Source organism: Alosa pseudoharengus, unplaced genomic scaffold (assembly GCF_046254945.1).
Source record: "Alosa pseudoharengus isolate Yale_2024_CS ecotype anadromous, Long Island Sound unplaced genomic scaffold, YU_APseudo_1.1 YU_APseudo_1.1_scf_18, whole genome shotgun sequence".
NCBI lineage: Eukaryota > Metazoa > Chordata > Actinopteri > Clupeiformes > Clupeidae > Alosa > Alosa pseudoharengus.
In genome coordinates, this window is record NW_027468650.1 from 19,544,355 (window position 1) to 19,563,174 (window position 18,820).

Sequence of the window (18,820 nt, forward strand, 5' to 3'; positions counted from 1 at the left end):
TGTTCTGGAAATGTTGCTTGTCACATTGCTCTTTAACTCAGAATATGAAAGCATGGGCTTGTAAGATTGTAAATTAACTTCATCATACAGTTTGAGGAATTGTATAAAAATGAAAACGTATGTCTCATGTTATTTTATGTTATGTTCACAAAATAATACTTTTGCAACATAATGCAAAGTTGAGTAGAGAAAGCCTAAGAAAAAATTCAGGATGTTTCTGGAATTCACTCACTTAGGCTACCAGTGTGCATTTCACTCATTTTCGAAGTGACACTTGGCACGTCTGTGGAATTTCACCGCACTATCTTGAGTCCATTAGAGAGGGGAAATTACGCGACAGTAGGCCCATATGTTAAGTTGAGAAAATCATTTTGCACAGTTCAGTTTCTTTCATAAAGGTTGTTTTCATTAAGATCAATCACTAACTTTGTGTGCGCATGGTGTGTGAAAAGGAAGTTTCTTGTTTGTTAACCTTTTTCGTCTGTTTTTTCAGTGCACCAGTAGATCTACTACGCAACAGTTTCTAGATGCCAAAATAAGAATTCTGCGCTGTGGAAGGAGAGCGCTCTCTGTGGCGAAATACCGATGTATGACACTCTTTCGCCGACCACGGAGCTCGTCTAAAGACAGAAGCAAAGCAGACGCTGCACACAGGCTTATATACAGTTCTAAAAATAGTCACCCAATTGCCGTATAGGAGTGAAGTTAAATTACACCAATCACAAACGCTATGGGAAGAACTTATGTCAGTCGACAGCCGTAATTGGTCGAAGGTGATATCATATGCGCGCGGGCAACACAGTCTGAGATCATTGGTCAACGTTTTAAACGTAACTCTGTCACGAGTCTGTAGGCAGCCTGCGAGGTTTGAATAGGGAAGTTTACTGAGCGCACATCTCGCTTCGAGTTCAGTGTTTGCAAATACAGTGATCTCAGCGACGGAGGACCTAGAGGACTTTTGAGTGAGATACACTTCACTGCCGTTGCATGTGCACTCACCAGGATACTCTTCTGTCAAGACAGCGGCCGTTGTCATCTTGATTCCAGACAGAGATTTAATTTGTTAGGTGATATTTAGCCTAGACACTTTTGGGATTTAAAATGGATGTTCTACCAATGTGCAGCATTTTCCAGGAGCTTCAAATTGTTCATGACACTGGTTATTTCTCGGCATTGCCATCCCTTGAGGAATATTGGCAGCAGGTAGGCCTATTACACAACCTTTTAATCAAAATTGATTTACACTTTACCACTCTAGTTTCTGTAAACGTCAGAAAATGTAAGAAACATGTCAAGACAGAATTGCTTCTGTGCGATGGGGAAGTTGAAACCACCGAAGCTTGCATTTAGACTGTCTTGCAAATACATTAGGCTACACGTCGTTTGGAACTGCGTCGCGCAAGCAATTAGTTTGTTACACTGTAGCAATCACGTTGAGGTGCGATGTGAACTGGCTACACTTTCAAGTGGGTTTACTTTGCCACCACGTACGTGTAAACTGCAATAGCTTGATCGGTGGCGTTCAAATAAGAAATCACTCGAGTGAACGCAAAGTTATCTTCGCGAGACAACAGTATCTCGATTGCAACCATCAGTCAAGATTGAGGTTTACGCGTTTTCATTGAAAGTGTTTGGTGCGTTTTATTGAAGCTAATATTGAATAAGCTTGTCATGCTATGCCCAAAGGTGTAGACAAACGGGCATATGCCATAATTTGATCAATTATGCGAGATGCGTTAAATGTGAAAGCCCTACGGAGTAAATCCGTTGATTAACGGTCTGTAGCACTACTGAAGTTGTTGCGATTCAAAATGTTGACAATCCGGAAATGTGCGCAGCAAACGGTCTTAGATTTATGCCAGCTTAATGTCACATATCTATAATTACCTTGCAAGATATTTAACCATTGAAAGTTGCTAATAACTGTCGGTGATAAATAGAGGGTAATTTTTTCCTTGAGATTGTTGCAATGGGCTACGTGATTGAACCCGATCCAAGTAGTTTCTTTTAGACGTTTTGCGATTTGGGCGTAAAGCCAAGTTGGTATTCGCTGCCATCACAGATATTTCAACATCAATATACGTGCGCAGGTCCACATAATAAGGTTTGCCTGTACAGACATGCGTGCACTGGACACTGAAGTCGTTTGCAGTCGTTGGAAAGCTATCTCTAGGCTGCAATGTAGGCTACTTGCAAATCAAGGAACTCCCTTGGGGTATAGTAACATTAATTGTAGCCGTTATATTTGGGTTTTACATTAAGGCTGTAAGAATTGAAAGGGTCTTCTCCACAGCTGACACGCATGAATAGATACTAGTGTAACTGGAAAATATTGGTTAAGAGTGTGGAAAAATACACCCTTGACTTCAGCCTGGGGCACATATCCCTACCAATGCTTCGAACCAACGTGAGTCAGTCAAATGGGTCAAATGTCATGGACTTCAAGGCAGAGACAGGCCTAAGCCTAGACCACTTATTCATTCATTGCTAGCAAGATGACCAGTACTGGAGGAAGCGTACCACGTCAGTCTATTTGAATGAGGAAACTGGCATGAGCGAGGTTCGAGAGGAAGTTGTGTGGCTTCCTTAAAAGGATGTACAATGACTGCATGAGTCACTCAGTTCCACAGATACCATAAAGTAAATACAGAGCAAAACACAGACTTCATCAAGCCATTGTCAGTTTGCCTGTTTATCACATACCATCAGCATGTTTGGAATGGGAATATTATTTACAGGCCAGATTTTATGTGCACCCTGCGCAAGCGTGTTTATGGTTCACCCGAGCTAACCTCAGCCATTTTCTCCCCAAGCCACTGGAAACATTGTACCTCATCAATAGTAAATGCTGTGTTATTTCCAGTATGCTTGTGGTTACTTTGGGGATTCAAATGCAACATGCTGCCCTGAACTGATCTTTCCTCCACTGCTATTATCATCTTAGCACTCTCTCAATATCTCTTTGCACATGCTAATTTTTTTCTTTATTCCTCTTTTTCCCCCTGCCACTCCAACCATTATCAGACATGCTTGGAGTTTGAACGCTACCTGCAGAGTGAGCCTTACGTCTCGGCATCTGACCTCAAGTTTGAGGGTCAGGAGGACCTGTGGAGCAAGTTAATCCTGGCCTGCGGGGACAAGAGCGAAACTGGTCCTACCATCCCCCACCTCCCGGAGGATGACAATCAGGACGGCCACCTCTCAGAGACCAACAGCCTGAACTCAGACGCCAGCAGCGAGGCCTCAGACAGCTCCGAGGAGCTCTCGCCCACACACAGCTTCGCCTCCAACCCGCTGGGCTCAGCCATGACTGGCTCAGGGCACCTCAGCTCCTCGGTCATCAGCACGCCGCCATCCTCGCCAGAGGCCGCGCACGAGCTCTGCAGTAGCATTGCCACCTGGGGGGTGGCACAGACTGAGCTGCACGTGCCCGCGAAGGCACGGGGCAGCATGGGCAAGAGCTCGGAGAAGATGGGCAGCCCCAGCGGAGAGGACGCCTCGCCGGACGGGAGGAGGAGGGTGCACCGCTGCCACTTCAATGGCTGCCGCAAGGTGTACACGAAGAGCTCCCACCTAAAAGCACATCAGCGCACCCACACAGGTAAGGGCTCGTCTGGAAAGCCACTCTCCCCTCCCCCAGCCACCAGAGATAATTAATACACATACATTCTCATGTAAACGCATAAACCTAGGGGCACATACATACACCAGTACAGGCCTGTTACATACTTGTTGAGTTGCCTGGTGCTTTCATGAATTACGTAAGCATTGGCAACGTGCAATGTGATTTGCTCATTGCTGTGACGTTCTTCTGCTTTTCAAAAAGCCAGTGACAATTGTCATCTGTGGTCAAATGAAGGCCCCTGTTGTGCTTTTTTTTAGTATTTACTGCCAAAAAGAGGTTTTTACCAAACTAGGGTATGCCGTGGGATCTAGTTAGAGTTTGAGATGAAAATGTGTGTGGCCAGGAGGACGTTGTGTAACTCATCTGAGGGCTCCCTGTCTCTGTCCCAGGCAGCTAGTTCCCTTTGCCACTCTGTGGATATTTGTTTTGCATGACTGAGCGGGTGAAGTGTGACCTAATCTATGTGGAATGCGAGTGGCAGGGGAAAGGGGGGGGGTTGGGGTTGCTGAGGGAGTTGCTCTTTGAATGAAAGCAATGAAAGCAACCTGGCTTCACCAAAACAAGAACATGTTTCGTCACAAGAGGGGGGGAGCTTTTGATTCGTGCTGTGAGGGCAGTCCTCTTATCTATGGCTGGGCTGATTTATGCCCTGCAGGACTGGATATCTGGCATTCAGCTCGCACTAAGATTCTTACCTGACTCACTTAAAAGCTAGTTTCTGTTTATGCATTGCAACATGCAGACATGCTTTCTGCATTCCACACATACTGGTACTTTTTCAAGGCTACACAAGACGTGTGAGGTCACAGCAGTCACAGAGAGGCATGTCCTGAAGAGCCATTAACTTTGTTACTTGACCCAGAAAATTACAGTGTCTTCTATTTTATGGTTGAAGTAGAAATTACACCTTAGAAGTATCTGTGTCACTGAGTTCAAGACTGACCCCAGTGTTTTGTGCATTTGTTTATCTGTCTTTACATGTTTGTGGAGCCATGTTCTGACTGAGCAGCAGTGTCGGTCTATGACAGTAAATATTCATGAGATTGTTTTTTTGTTTTGTTTTTTTGTCACAGGTGAGAAGCCTTACAGGTGTTCATGGGAGGGTTGTGAATGGCGCTTTGCACGTAGCGATGAGCTGACACGTCACTTCAGGAAGCACACTGGTGCCAAGCCATTTAAATGCAGTCACTGTGACAGGTAAGCTCATCCCATCACCGGAACCAACACAGTTGGCACACTGCTTCCCAAGACTATTTGTCTGCTTACACCTTAAATCCCTGGAAGAAGCATTCACTAAGCCCTCTGAATGCACAACAGTAGGCATGTTGAGCAGTGTATAACTGATAGTCATGTCATTTAACTGTAACAATTCCACTGTATGTCTGATAACATCTTTGACACTCAGGAACGTTAGGTAAACATGCGCTGTATTATTGTATTTCCCCTTTTAAGACACACTTATTGCTGCGTCAAAGTCGTTCAGCCCTGTTTCCTTGGCAACTGAATCATTTATGATCAGGCAAACTTGGTGACAGCACTGATAGTCGCTGCAGTAACTAAATAGCTAACTAAGGCAGCAAATGTGTTTGAATAACCACATTGGCTGTGCTCTGCTTGCTACGATTTTAATGAAACTATCATCCTAGTAGGTGAGCGGCCCAATGTTTTATCTCACCAGTTTTCCCCATTCATTCGTCATCTCTCTGCAGGTGTTTCTCCAGGTCCGACCACCTGGCCCTGCACATGAAGAGGCATCTCTGAGCAGTTTAGTGAGCTGAACAGTAAGCCAGGGGAGAACAGCTGAACTAGTGTCTCCTGACCGGCCACGCGGTTGACCTGCCCCTACCATGAGGAAGGAAAAGCGAGGGGAGAGAAAGCGTGATCCAGCCAAAGCATGCCATTTTGCACCTTAACCAGTGCCTCCGGGGGCTCTCTTGGAGAAGGCGTTTCTGAATGGTGGTTGAAAAGAAGAACGGGACAAACAAGGAGGACAAAATCATGTACTGAAGGAGAGGAAATGTGCAGGACGTTTTCAAGGAGAGAGAGAGAAAGAAAAAATGAAAACATAAAAAAAAAGACCAAAAAAATTGTGAGTGAGTGATGTGTACGTATGGTGCATGATGTTTGCGGAGGACTCCTGGACAACCGATAAAAAAAACGCTGGTATTAAAAACAAACACAAACAAAACAAACAAAAAAAATCCATGAGTGAAGTGAGCATGTGCGCTGAGTGTTCCTGCGGGACTGTCCTGTGTGTGCAGAGGGGGGAGGGCTTCCAGGGGGGTCGCTGTGGACTGACGAGTGGTGGTGTGTTTTTTACGGGGAAACAAGTTCCGGTTTTGTTTCCCTGTTGTCTCCAGAGAGGCGAGTGAGAGAGAGTGTATGTGCCTGTCAGAGAATGAGTACTAAGGTTTCTTGCCAAACTCCCCCTAGGGTGTGGGGTGTCCTATAGAGGAGATAGTGTGGGAGTTCAGTTTCGGGGAAGAATGCCCCCCCGCCCCCACACACACACAAACACCCATACAAAAGGGGGAGGTAGAAACCTAGTTCTGAATGATCGAGGCTTTTTTGGTGTTTGGTGCAGCTACTAAATGTGCAATGTGTTATGTAGCTTGTCTTTACAAGCTGCAAAAGCTCATTTGTAGTCCATTGTATAAGCTGTGTGCTTAGAAATATTACACAACTATTATTTCAGTATAACAGACAGGTGTTGCATGGTTCTTGGGGTTTTAATTTCTACTCTTACCCTGTTGTTTGTTATCAGGACTGCAAAATAGATTCCAATAAAGTGCAGCTAAAGATAAACGGTTAAATGTTACAATGTTGTACATATGAAAAGCGTTTGATGACTTCTCCTTTTTGACTTTCAAAAACCTTTCCCACAACTACGCACCCATCTTGCTTATTTTGGAGAAACCACTATTGCTTAGCAACCATCTCATTCATGAAGCTTTTCCCACTTATCCATGTCTTCAGGACTAATTTTTGTATTTCTTTTTTTTTTTTTTTTTTTTTTTTTTTAACTGTTAATGCACTGTTGGCCTTAATGGTGCCTTATGTGAGTGACCTAGCCCAATGGAAGCGGTGTGAGCTTGTAGAGGGGGGTGGGGGGAGTAGAGTGTTGGAGATGGTCACATCTATGTTTGTATGAGTGATTTAAATGCTTTATTAAGGCTCAATTTCACATGAACATGCACCTTTGCCTTGTCTGTACTGGCGAGTATCTTACAAAACCCATATGGGTTTTGAATGCATTGTTTTTATGTTTTGGCATCTAGATGTTTTCTATTCATTTCTAGTAATTTCTTGACCCAGCAACATAAATTCAATCAACAAAAAAAGTCAAAAGAGATGTGTTAAAAATGCTTCAGTCATCATAAAAAGCACTTAAACATGCCTATTTGAATTGTATTTACTACCATGTAGTATCTACTTAATGTACTGTATGACATGTCTTTTTTTTCTTTGAAAAAACACATTAAGTGTGTAGGTAAATTGCTTTGACTGGTACCAACCCTCCCTTGTTTCTGTATTAGTAAAGTCATAGACTGGGCTATTGCATAACATCGGCGCGTAGAGTCTATTACTCTGTTAACAGCAGCACCCTGAACGTGTATGTTGGCATCCCTGTTAAAGGTTGAGGCCACATTCCCCTATTAGCAAGACAGACAAAAAACCCAACAAAAATGCAAAAGATTTATTGTAATTAACAAGCCCCGGCCGGATAGACCCTGCCTTGTACTGCATTTGGGAAATGAATGGCTAAAGGCAGAACTGGCATGGAGTGCAGTGTAGACTGCTGACTCTGGATGTTGGGTATTGACCTGTCTGGATGGCGTGCTTTCAGCCTCAGCCGACAGTATTATGGAAACAGTGAACAGGGATCCAGAAAGATAAAGATGAATCACCCTGCCCATTTGAACTGCCACAATGGAAAATGTACAGACATCAAATCGAAAATCTGTGCAAATGCAGCTCAACAGTTCATCACTGTTGCTAGTAAGCGTCTTATAGATTTTTTTAAACCTTTGATAAATGTATTTTTTCTCACAGGGAAAGGGACCAAAAGCTTAATAATCAGTGTAAATAAATGCCGTTAAACATAACATGTAAAACGTATGTACAGACAAAGACTTTAGACAGTAGGGATTGGCTTTAAGACTCATCACAAGTCAGTCTTTTATGTGTTATCAGGGGCATGCCATGCTTTGTCGAGGGGAGTGGAATGCGATGTTGCAGCAGGTTCAGATGGATTTTAGATCAAGTTTTATCGAGAGGATAAGTACAAACTTGAGGAGGCTTGCTGCAATAAAATTAGAGTGGCAAGGATTCAGAGGGCAAAGAAAAGAACATCCTGTCTTAGAAGACAGCAGCCAATATCATTCAGGTGACAATCGAGCCTTAATCTAGCCTCATGTTTGCTTGCGATATAACTCTTTCTATCACTAATTCTTTCTTTCACAATCCCCTGTTGTCTAAATAATCTTTGTAAAAGAGGAAAAAAATACAAAAAACTTTTTGTAAGATTTTTTTCTTTGTTTTGCTTTATAAAATTTTATTTGAAATTGTTTTGCAAAATTGTTATATTTCTGTATGAATGTATTTTTTATTGGAATAATAAGAAGTTCTTATCAGACTTGGTTTGCTTGATTCTTTTGCTTCTCTGTTCTGCTTCTCTTGTGGTATTCTTACCATATCAGCTGTCTGCTGGCTGTAGAGGAGAAAAAGCTTAATGCCCTGCTTTCCAGTATTCTGTAATCCACATACAGTAATTAGGTTTATAGTCCAGGAATTATTTCTCCACTGAATTGTTCCATTTTGCACAGATTTGTGATATATTGGGTGAGATTAGCTTGGAAGGATAAATCCATTACATTAGCTCACACACTAATCCTCGACTACAAATCTTCACTTTGGCTAATCTAGAAAAGAATGACCAACAAATAAAGGGTTTCCCCTTGAAGTGTGTGCATGGACGACAGAAGCAGTCGTTGTGAACAGCATAGGTAGGTGATAGATAGGTGTGAAACACTTTGTAGAGGGGCCAGGGCCGGTTCTAACCTACTACGCTTGAGTGTACACTTGGGTGGGCTGGAATAAATTTTGGGGGGGCAACATAGCAAAGCGGTCAAATTGGATCAAAATTAACATTAACACAAACAGAATTCTGAAGGGCGCTTCCTTGACACACATTTCTCCATATTTACATTAATACCAGTTTCCAACATGAACATTTGAAATGGCAGTTGTCATATTTTGTGTCCGTCCCAGAGAAGACACCTGTATTCAGTTCTTTGAAGAACACTCAGGTTTATAGTGTACGTCATGAGCAGAGGACTATGTTGCTTAAAGAATGACCTCTTTGGGAAAATCTTGCTAAATGAGGAAACATTAAAATCCCAATTTGTGTTTGCATCAGTCCTAATAGGGCAGAGAAGAGTTTAAATCCAGGTGACCTCCCATAAGTGTTCACTATAAAAAGGTTAGCCCTGCAGATGCATGTTTCTCCCCTCAATGCATTATTGCGGCAGGCATCAAAGCAGTAGAAATAATTTATCAAGGTCTCTGATTGCCCCTGGTACATAATTAGCGTCATGTATTTACACGCTTGTTAAATAATTATTTGATACAAATAAGATAACACACTCTGTTGCGGATGATTAACCAAAAGGGTGGTGTTAGTCTTGAAAAATGTGATGCTCGTGTTAAATTAACAAGCCTTCAAAACAATTTCCACCTCTCCTCCTCCTGTGAGCCCAATAATGTTGGGGAGAAACATGGGATCTGTTGGTGTATTCCTATGTGCTTCTATAATGGGGTGACTATGGAATAGCACTGATACCATGGGTCAAACTGTGAGAAGACAGTGCACTGTGTCACCAGATGTAATATCCCTCCCAAATCTAACTCCTTTGTGCTCCTACTTAAGAGGGGAATAGTCTGTTTGCCTCTCAAAATACTACGCTATCATGTATAAATCCTTCCTATGGTGTTAGGTGAGCCTTAGGACATGCTGTGGTCCCAGTATTTCTTTGCAGTATCTCTCCAGGGATGACTGGCACAAAGGTAACATTAGCATGATGTATGTGATGATCGTGTTACACCATTAAATGTCCCAAAGCAGGAAATCATGCTTTTGAAGTTACGTGCGTATGTGTGCATCACATGCGTTCCCACATACTTCTTGAAAGATTCAGAAAGCCTGGATTACCAGAGTCTGATAAATCACCCTAGTCTATGGCACATGTCTTAACCTATTGAATGCAAGAGCACACTGTGCTAACTCCCAGGCTCATGACCTTACATTGAGGTATAACTCAAACAGATACTTTCACTGCATAAACCCTCAGTGACCAAATAGTACATGGTTGTTCCCAAGACAAAATGCATTATGCAACATTTCCTCCATGTATGTTGGGGGAAGATACCCATGCCATGCAGTTTTTAATGGTAGTCACTACATAATTACAGAAATGGTGAATAATGTTTACTGTGCAGCCAATACAGTGACATTGCATAACATCAAGTAAAGGTTTGTCACATGTATCATTGTCTCTGCATTCTCTTTAGATTTACGGCGTTTGTATTGGTTTGGTGGTTGTGACGTTTTGTTTTTAGTGCTCCTTGAATTATTCTCTATTTTTAAAAATGAGGTTAGCTATTGTAAATCATAAAAAGTAAAGATTTATCATGGAAGTGTTCTCTGCACAATTCATTTTGAGAGGATTTTTTTGTCATAAGAAACTAAGAAAAACCCTTCATGTCTGGCATAAACTCAAAGTAGAAGCTGTCAGACAACTCAATTACCATAGTAAAAAGCAGAAACCCAGAACAATGTGTCCCCAATGTTTTTCGAAATATAAAATTTGCATTGCCCTGTGGAGTGGCTCCACAAATATTCATAGTTGTTTCTCAGGCCCATCCTGTAATCACCTTTTTTTGCATCTGATGCAAAGTAACCCTTGGATGACATCACCCTCATTCATCGAGTCACATAGTAAAATGGCACTGAAGCCATACTGTAGCTCCTTGGGGTCACCCTTGGGGCCTCAAGTCCAAATGGCCAAACCTCTGTGCTTTGTTTATTGTTTATTTGTTCACTTAAAAGACCACTTGTTTGAAACATCTGGCTTTTTCAATGTTCTATGGTTTTCCTGATCCATCAGTGTTTATCACAGAGAGCTCTTCCAGCATAGGATAATATAATTTTACAGTCTCAGCTTTAGGCTGAGAGGACTCGGTAATGCAGTGACTCACATGTCTAAATAAGCAGTCGCATAATGTAAACTGTCATTATAGGCTCGCCCTGGACATACCCATGAGTCACTGTGCTGACCAGTAGTGCAGCACCCCAGAGACTTCAGCATAAAAGCAGGGTGTTTAGCCTCTTTAAGTAGTGGGGGTTGAGTGGGTTGATCGGTCAAGCGTTGGTCAGGCGTGATGAATGCACATTCCTCCATAATGGTCCGTAATGTAACCGCTGTTTTGGTCCCAATGCTACGGTCTCATTTTCAGATTCCTGGTCGGATACATGGCATGAAGAGCCATTTCGAAATGCACTTCTCCTGGGATGCTCCCAACTTGTATTCGTAATCATGCATGTTATGTATGTTAGTGCTGTGGCTTTCATTAACGATGCATAATTTGTTGCCAAGCAGCGATCGCCATAACAGTAACACATTCATGATAAGTCATGCACAGTCACAATTTGCATGTAATCCCTTTGTAAACTGATCACACAAACATTCCTGAGGCATTAGGATCAATCTCACTAAGGACTATGAAGGCATTCTATGAAGGCCATTAGGTCCTTTTTGAAAACAAGAACTTTGTTTTTCTTCTCACTGGCCCACGTGCAACCATATGCAATGCCAAGAGTGATAACATGACAGAGAGATGGATAGATGGAAAAGTAAAAGGGGTGAAGCAGTGGAACGGGGCTTCTAGTGCCTACAGCACAGCGCAGCCTGATACCATAACATATATTTTTCTTCTATACTGGCTATTCCCTCAATTCATTCAGATTAACCCGGGCTCCCTGGAGGCATCAATAATTCTCAGGTTGAGGATTACTCCCCTCTGTCTCGTCAGTAATTTCCTCAAGTTTAAGCCTTATCTCTGCTTTCAGAGAAGTTTACAGAAGTGATTCACACTACTTCAAACTGCAGCTCATTTAAAGGCCATCTAAAGATGTTTGTTATATTTTGACATTGTTTTTGTCATTATTTTTTTAGAGAAATATAGCTAATTACTCTAAGCCCCAACTAAAAGCCAGTGTTAACATTTGTATTTCGCTTGCATAGTTTTTAATTAGATCTCTACCTCTAATGAGTGTAAGCTTTTGGAGACGGTGGAATACCCCCGCAGAATATTAATCTCCCTTTTTGCTTCATCTCCATGAAGCATCCTCCACACCTGCAGACGTCTGCTAGACCATTACAGTCACACAAATTAATTATGGACTGGGATACCTGGCTGAAGGAGTAAATATCAAAGTGAAGGCTTCTGAAGATGAGGATTACAAAGGAAAAAAATCCCTTCTATCAAGGCTCCAGGACAGGCTTCTCTGTCGGGATGCATATTTACCTGCAGTGAGGCACCAGACGGGCGGGAAATGAACAGGATAAGACCATTAAACATCTTTGTCTTTGATGTGACATTATGTCTGGCTTTCATGTTAAGCTGCAACAAAGTCTCAGCAAAAGAAGATGACACCCAATATTGGACATCATTTTTTTTCCCTCCGTGGAATCAGGAGCTCTATGGTCATTCAATTACGGAGGTTTAAATTAAATTCTGTTGTAGAGACGTCGCGCTGCAACACAAGAGCAAAGGTGACATGCCCAGAGGATCCAATTCAATCTCCTGTTTTTCATACATTTCCCAAACATTCATGGAGTCAAATACTGTGGCGCAGAGCTGAGAAAACTGCAGAAAAGAGAGGGATGAAGAGAGGGAGAGGGAAAGAGAGAGAGAGAATGCTTTACCCTCTTGTACAGGGTTGTTGCACTGCAGCGTTGACATAACCACACTTTGGAGAGGGTTGGGGGTGGAGATTGCCCATGTTCTTTTCTATTTCTACCTGACATTCTATCCACATGAAAGATTAATAGTGTGAGAAAACATCTCTCTTCCAATTATTAGAGGTATTCTTTCTCTCTCTATCTCTCTCTCTCTGTTGCTCTCAAAGCCAGGTTATGACCGACAGCAGTAAAATATAAATGACCACAGGTTGTGCTTATCTTCTCTCTCATGCTAATGTTTAATGTTTTATAAACAGCACTTAGGAATGTTAAAAGGTTTCATAACCAGGGATTGACATTGACGCTAATAGCACCCAGTCTTTTCTGGGAACCAAACAACCTTTCACTACTGGTGGGTGCTTGGAGAGAGCCAGCCGCAGAGCAAGATGGGCTATTTTGGTCAGCCGTTTGTAGGGAATATTCTCACATAAATACACAACTCTTGAGCAATGGCCAGGGGGAGGGGATGGTGAAGGATCTTTAAAATACCCTCCACAAAATCAAAACAGACACCACGTAACCCGCACCGATGTTTGCCTGCCATCATTCTGCTGTTGTAGAGTGTGTGTGTGTGTGTGTGTGTTGTGATTGACATTTTGTTTACAGGGCTGATCGGACAGTTTTGTGACAGATTCAAGCCACAGGACCTTTTTTTTTTTTTTTTTCGTTTGTGCTGCAAAGCCTCTGTTTATCACCCAAATATGTAGGTCTGCCTGCCATGCTGGGTCAAAAAGATAACACAACAATAACAAACCTGCCTTTGTGTGATGTTGCCACCAGCGTTTGGGACTCTGATTGCACTGCGATGCCCTGTGCTGTCGACGAACTGACATGCCAGCAGCAGAGGGTGCAGTGGGGGGGGGGGGGGGGGGAGGAGACCACACTAGATCCTATCCAAAAGTTATTTTGCATGTTAATGGTACAAACTACATTATAGTTTTTTTTATGAGAAGCCTGCCCCTAACTTAGCCTGGGTTTTCCCATGCTGCCTTACGCGTGCAATTTTATTCACGCTGCTAGGCAGTCTGGATTACATGGACTACGTTTTCACCTCAACGAAGGAACCAATCACAGAACGGAGGGGGGACAGCAAGACGATGACGACACACCGAAGCGGTTATGAGCTACGTACAGACGCATTTGATAGACATTCGTAGCGCCCAATAAACGGCTCTAGGCATTCGTAAACCACGTTTCAAATACGAAAAAATGAACTTGTAGTTCCCAGACCCCATCTCAATGAGATGAGGTTTGGTGTTAGCCAGGCTACCCCTAACTACATGGGTTGCAACAGTATGTGTTAGTGCAAGGCAGGATGATCACATAATTGCTGTGCAGCAGACAAATGGGTAAAACGGATTGGGAACATGAACATTTAACCTTTTCTCCGTCCTATTTTTTTTAATTCTGCCATTACTCTTGTGTCAATTCAGACTGCAACCTCATAGGATTCAATTGCATTTGAGTTATGTGGAAGTAAACAGATGAGGTGATGGACCTGTGGATTTGTTTCTTGTCAGAAGCCTCCTTAGAATGTTAAACAAGGAGGTGTGAGACCTTTCTGCAGTCACGTCCTTTATTTGTCCTTCAACCTTATTTGTTCAATTACATTGCAGGGCAAATAATGGGAAAGCGTTTATGTGCATCTGAGAGCCTGTACACATTTGGCCACTAACATAGTCTCCTTGTCTTGTGGCTTGCCTGATTTAAGAGCATATTGAGGGTGAACCACGGGTGAACTTCCCATGCATAATGGCAGAGTAAAGCTCAGTTCTCATGATGTTGTAAGCAGATTGTCACCCAGCTGTCTGTGCATGTGGTTACTCATACTTCACATTCTTCCTTTTTTTCCACTAGTGACAAACAAACACAACAAGCATTATGTTGGAATGATGTTTAATTGATTCAGGTTTTTTGTGGGTTCAAACACACCAGAGACCTTCAATTTTTTTACATGTGTTTCCCATGGAAAGCTGCTCTAATTCACAGAGGGCACACATGTTTATTATTGTATTGTTTTAGATGGGCATTTTCTCACACGACTGTTGATGATTCTGAGTTCAACTGTCAGTTTGCAGCACATATTCACATATGCATCACACACACACACACACACACACACACACACACACACACACACACACACACACACACACACACAATACCCCCCCCTCCCCCAACAACAAACACACACACACACACACACACACACACACACACACACACACACACACACACACACACACACACACACGCACACACACACACTCCAGTCACCCCTTATTTGGTTCTCAGTTCTCATACCCAGGCAGGGTTTCATTTGCATACAGTAGGCTACCCTTGCGTGTGTGTCTATGCACGTTTGTGTGTGTGTGAGAGTGAGTGTGAGTGTGTGTATGTGTGTGTGTGTGTGTGTGTGTGTGTGTGTGTGTGTGTGTGTGTGCTAAAGAGTGAGAGAGAGAGTGAGAGCATGCATCGGTGAGTGTTGTGGTTGGTTTGGGAAAGGAGGGGGGCCTGTCTTTCTCACTGGAGAACCAATCACTGTGTCATAATTGTTTCGGCTCTCCACATTATTAACACTGGCTTGCTATGAATGCAACCTCCATGCTTGGATGACGAATATCTATGCTGACAAATTAGGCGTTTGCCATTGAGGGATTGTGTGCCCAAATTAATGCATTCCCACCAGCAACTCTGTAATATTTGGCCACCCATGTCCAAAACATGTCAACAGAAGCTCCAAATATGTCCTTGCCTAACTGTCGGGAACAAATAAGGACCATATAATCATTACAGTGCGATCATAAATTTCATTGTTTTATTCCAGCTGTTCGCCTTTGTATATTTGAACAGTATTTGTCAGGAGTCGAGCAGTTAATTGTTTCACTCTTGGTCAATTGGGCACAAAGAACCATGGTTGTAAAGGTTGAGCCTGGAAGTATGGTAACATCCTCCTCTCTGCACATTTATGTTTTCAGTACATTTACTGGAGGTCACATTTGCCCACCCCATGGTGAGGATAAGAAAATACTCCACTGGCTCTTGCCCCTAACCTTTCACCTTTCACTCCCCGTTATATCTCACGTTTTATTAGCCGTGGCCCTGAAGACAGGCTAAGATTAAAATCCCTCAGTGAGCACAGAACCCCCTTTACTCACTGCAGAAGTGCTCTCTGCTCCCAGAGAGGTCAGGAGCAGGCCTGCTTCAGTATAATTACACCTCTGATTACTGCCTCGATCCCCCACAAGCCTTTGCAGCTCTGGGTTGCCAGGGCATCCATTTCCAGGAAGCAGATGGTCTTAAATGTCGAGTATGATTTGCCAGGAAAAGGTGAGCAAGGTGTCTTTAAAGGCTTAGACAGCCCCGGTGGTGAATCTCTTTTGGGAAAATATCAGACCATGTAGAGGACTTTTTTCCCCCATTTTACTGCCTGATACAAAGTCAGCTCTTGGAAGGCTCCAGTTAGGCTAATAAATGGTGTGCGGTAAATTAAACTAACATTTGGCAAATTAGGAAAGCAAGCTCCCAAAACACTGCAGCTCTAGCCATCACTTTTAAGCAGATACTCGTTTATTCAAAATCCTTTTCACTGTGTCTGTGTACAGTATATTTCGAAGGAGGCTGGCATGCATGCACATCATTAGTCAAGCCTTTCGGCACTTTGCACCCTAGCCCCCCCACAATCCCCAAAGCACTCCTCTCAAAAGATGTCCTCAGTGAATGTTTCCTGTCTTTTTTCTTCTCCATGCATATTTTTTATTGCGGTGATTCAGGCTCTCAGTCAGTTCTGCCAGTCCATTTAGAATGGTATCTATAGAGTTGCCCCCTCCTCCCTCCTCCCTCCCCCCCTCCTCCCCCTGCAGTCCTAATGAAGGCTATGAGATAGTGTATGCAGGTCATGCTCCGCTGCTCGTCTGATCGGCACAGGGAGAACAGTTACTTTCCCTGAATGCCAATTAACCACGTCCCCCAAAATTTCCCACCATCATTAGCTCCGCCAGCATTGGCTCTGAGTGTGCAGGGCTTTGGCCAAGTGCGTCCCTCTTTCTCACCAGTGCACAGAGAGAGAGAGAGAAAGAGAGAGAGAGAGGGGGGGGGGCTGTCTTGGATACAGTAGAAGGCTGAGTTCAACAGCCGAGCAATTTTTGACAAAATGAGGCTGATGTGTCAACTCAGGGAAATATTCTGTTAAAGTGAGAGTTTGAGGGGTCGGGGGGAGGAAGGGGGGGAGGGCATTGCATGAGGGCGAATGAAAATTTGGATGGCAAAGAGAATTCCCAGTTTGGGATTACTGTTAGGTTTTTAAAAGCGCCAGTGGGATTAGCCTCCTCCTCTGTGCTGCAGAATTGGGTAAAGGGCACTTTCATCTCTATCAGCATGCAGCTCAGGCATAGAGAGGGCATATTATTCCCTTTCATTTGTGTGTCAGAGAGATGGCTGGTGCTGCTGGTGAGGCCGGTGGTAAGGGGGCGGGGGGAGAGGGGAGGGGGGGGGGGTTGCCTGGATTTCAAACACAAATGCTTTGGCACCATCTTTAAAAAGCATCTCCACGCATCTCTCGCTCTCCCTCCGTCGGTTCCCATCAGCGAGGCCCGACGACAGCAGATATGAGACGCTGCCTGATGCGGATGCTGATTCGTCAAGGAAACAGAGCCCTGACTTAGCTCTTTTCAATGCGCTCGCCATTCATCAAGTACAGTCCCCACGTCTCCATATATTTTGTGTGAGGATGAAAATGAATAAATAAAAGTACTCACACAGCTATATCACCAAATCAAAAAGTTAGAGGGGAAAAATAAAATAAATAAATAAGTAATGCACATTTGTCATGAATAATGGACAAGTTGGCTCGGCTTGGAAGCACACGGAAATGCAGGTTATGATTCAAGGGATCAATATTTCATGGTGAACATCTGTCTATGTATTCTTTTTTTTAACCAACGCATTCTGAAGTTTTTACAAATGATCATCTGACGAGTAAGTAAACAAGCAACGGATAGAGTTAAACAAAGATGTTAAAGTGGAGGGAGTCAGAGAAAAAAAGAAAGTGAGACAGAGACAGGAGAGAGAGAGAGAGAGAGAGAGAGAGATCGAGAGAGAGAGAGAGAGAGAGAGAAAGAGCACAACAGCAAATAATTTTTGCTCCCTTGCCAAGCAAATGAAATATTCATATGAGCATTCTGTATTATCATTGTCAAGTGTGTAGGGAAAACAAAACGGAGGGACAAAACAATGGTAAAAAAGACAATGTGGAGATACTCTAGGGGGTGTGGGGGCATATGAAGGGGCTTTAAAAATGGAGTGTCTGTTTGTGTGTGTGTGTGTGTGTGTGTGTGTGTTTGCTTCTCTGCGTTTGTGTCTGTGTGTCACTCTGAATGTGCATCTGAGTGTGTATTCATCTGTTTGTGTGTCTGTGTGTGGTAGGGGATTTGTGCCAAACACTAGCCCATGGCCCCTCCTAGTGCCTGTTTCCAGCACATTTGGATGAGACTAGTGTTTTGGACAGGACTGGCATTCCTCTGCAGCTTATCCATGGGCATTCACAATTAAAGGCCCTAATAGGCCGTTGCACAAAAAGTGCTCTCAGAAAGCGGAAACAGAGAACACTCAAACCTCTTATGTCAAAAAATTATTTTGGGACATTGGCTCAAGACAGGAGAGGGGGAAGGCCTGGTGTGACACTAAGTGGAAGCTGTTGTTCTGTGATGTTATGGACTTCTTCAGAGAAATATATCCTTGTTTGGCTCTGCAAGAAGGCCTCCTTTTTCCCCAAGTATTTAATGTCTCACTGAAGGCTGCCGATTTGGGATTAGGAATGTTTAATGTTCCATCATGAAAAATCCCCATTGGAAGTTTCATATGAAAGGAAAATAATCATATTAAGCCCGCATGAATGTTTCAAATGCCACCTCCCATTGGATGCACAGTATCGCAGTGTTAACTTGATTTGATTGCCACTGATCACCATAGAGGTCAGATGCTGAGGCTGCATGGCAATTACATGCTCTGTGTTTTGACAGAGAGAGTTGCCCACTGGCCTACTGAGACTGAGATCCAAATGGATACCAGCATTGCATCATGGCAAGGAAGGCTGTGTGAATTTAGGTCAGTTCAGGAGGTGCCATGAGCACAGTGTGGATGGTTGAGGCAATTGGAATGACAGTGTTGACTT

General features: G+C 43.2%; 1 protein-coding gene across 1 annotated transcript; it reads left to right on the top strand.

Annotated features, from left to right (window-relative positions):
• Positions 1 to 826: 826 nt before the first annotated feature.
• On the top strand, positions 827 to 8,261 carry klf6a (Kruppel like factor 6a). The gene is made up of 4 exons (XM_076290435.1): positions 827 to 1,203; positions 3,025 to 3,601; positions 4,699 to 4,822; positions 5,335 to 8,261. Exons 1-4 carry the CDS (start codon positions 1,102 to 1,104, stop codon positions 5,384 to 5,386), a joined length of 855 nt encoding a protein of 284 aa, XP_076146550.1. The 5' UTR covers positions 827 to 1,101; the 3' UTR covers positions 5,387 to 8,261.
• Positions 8,262 to 18,820: the final 10,559 nt, after the last annotated feature.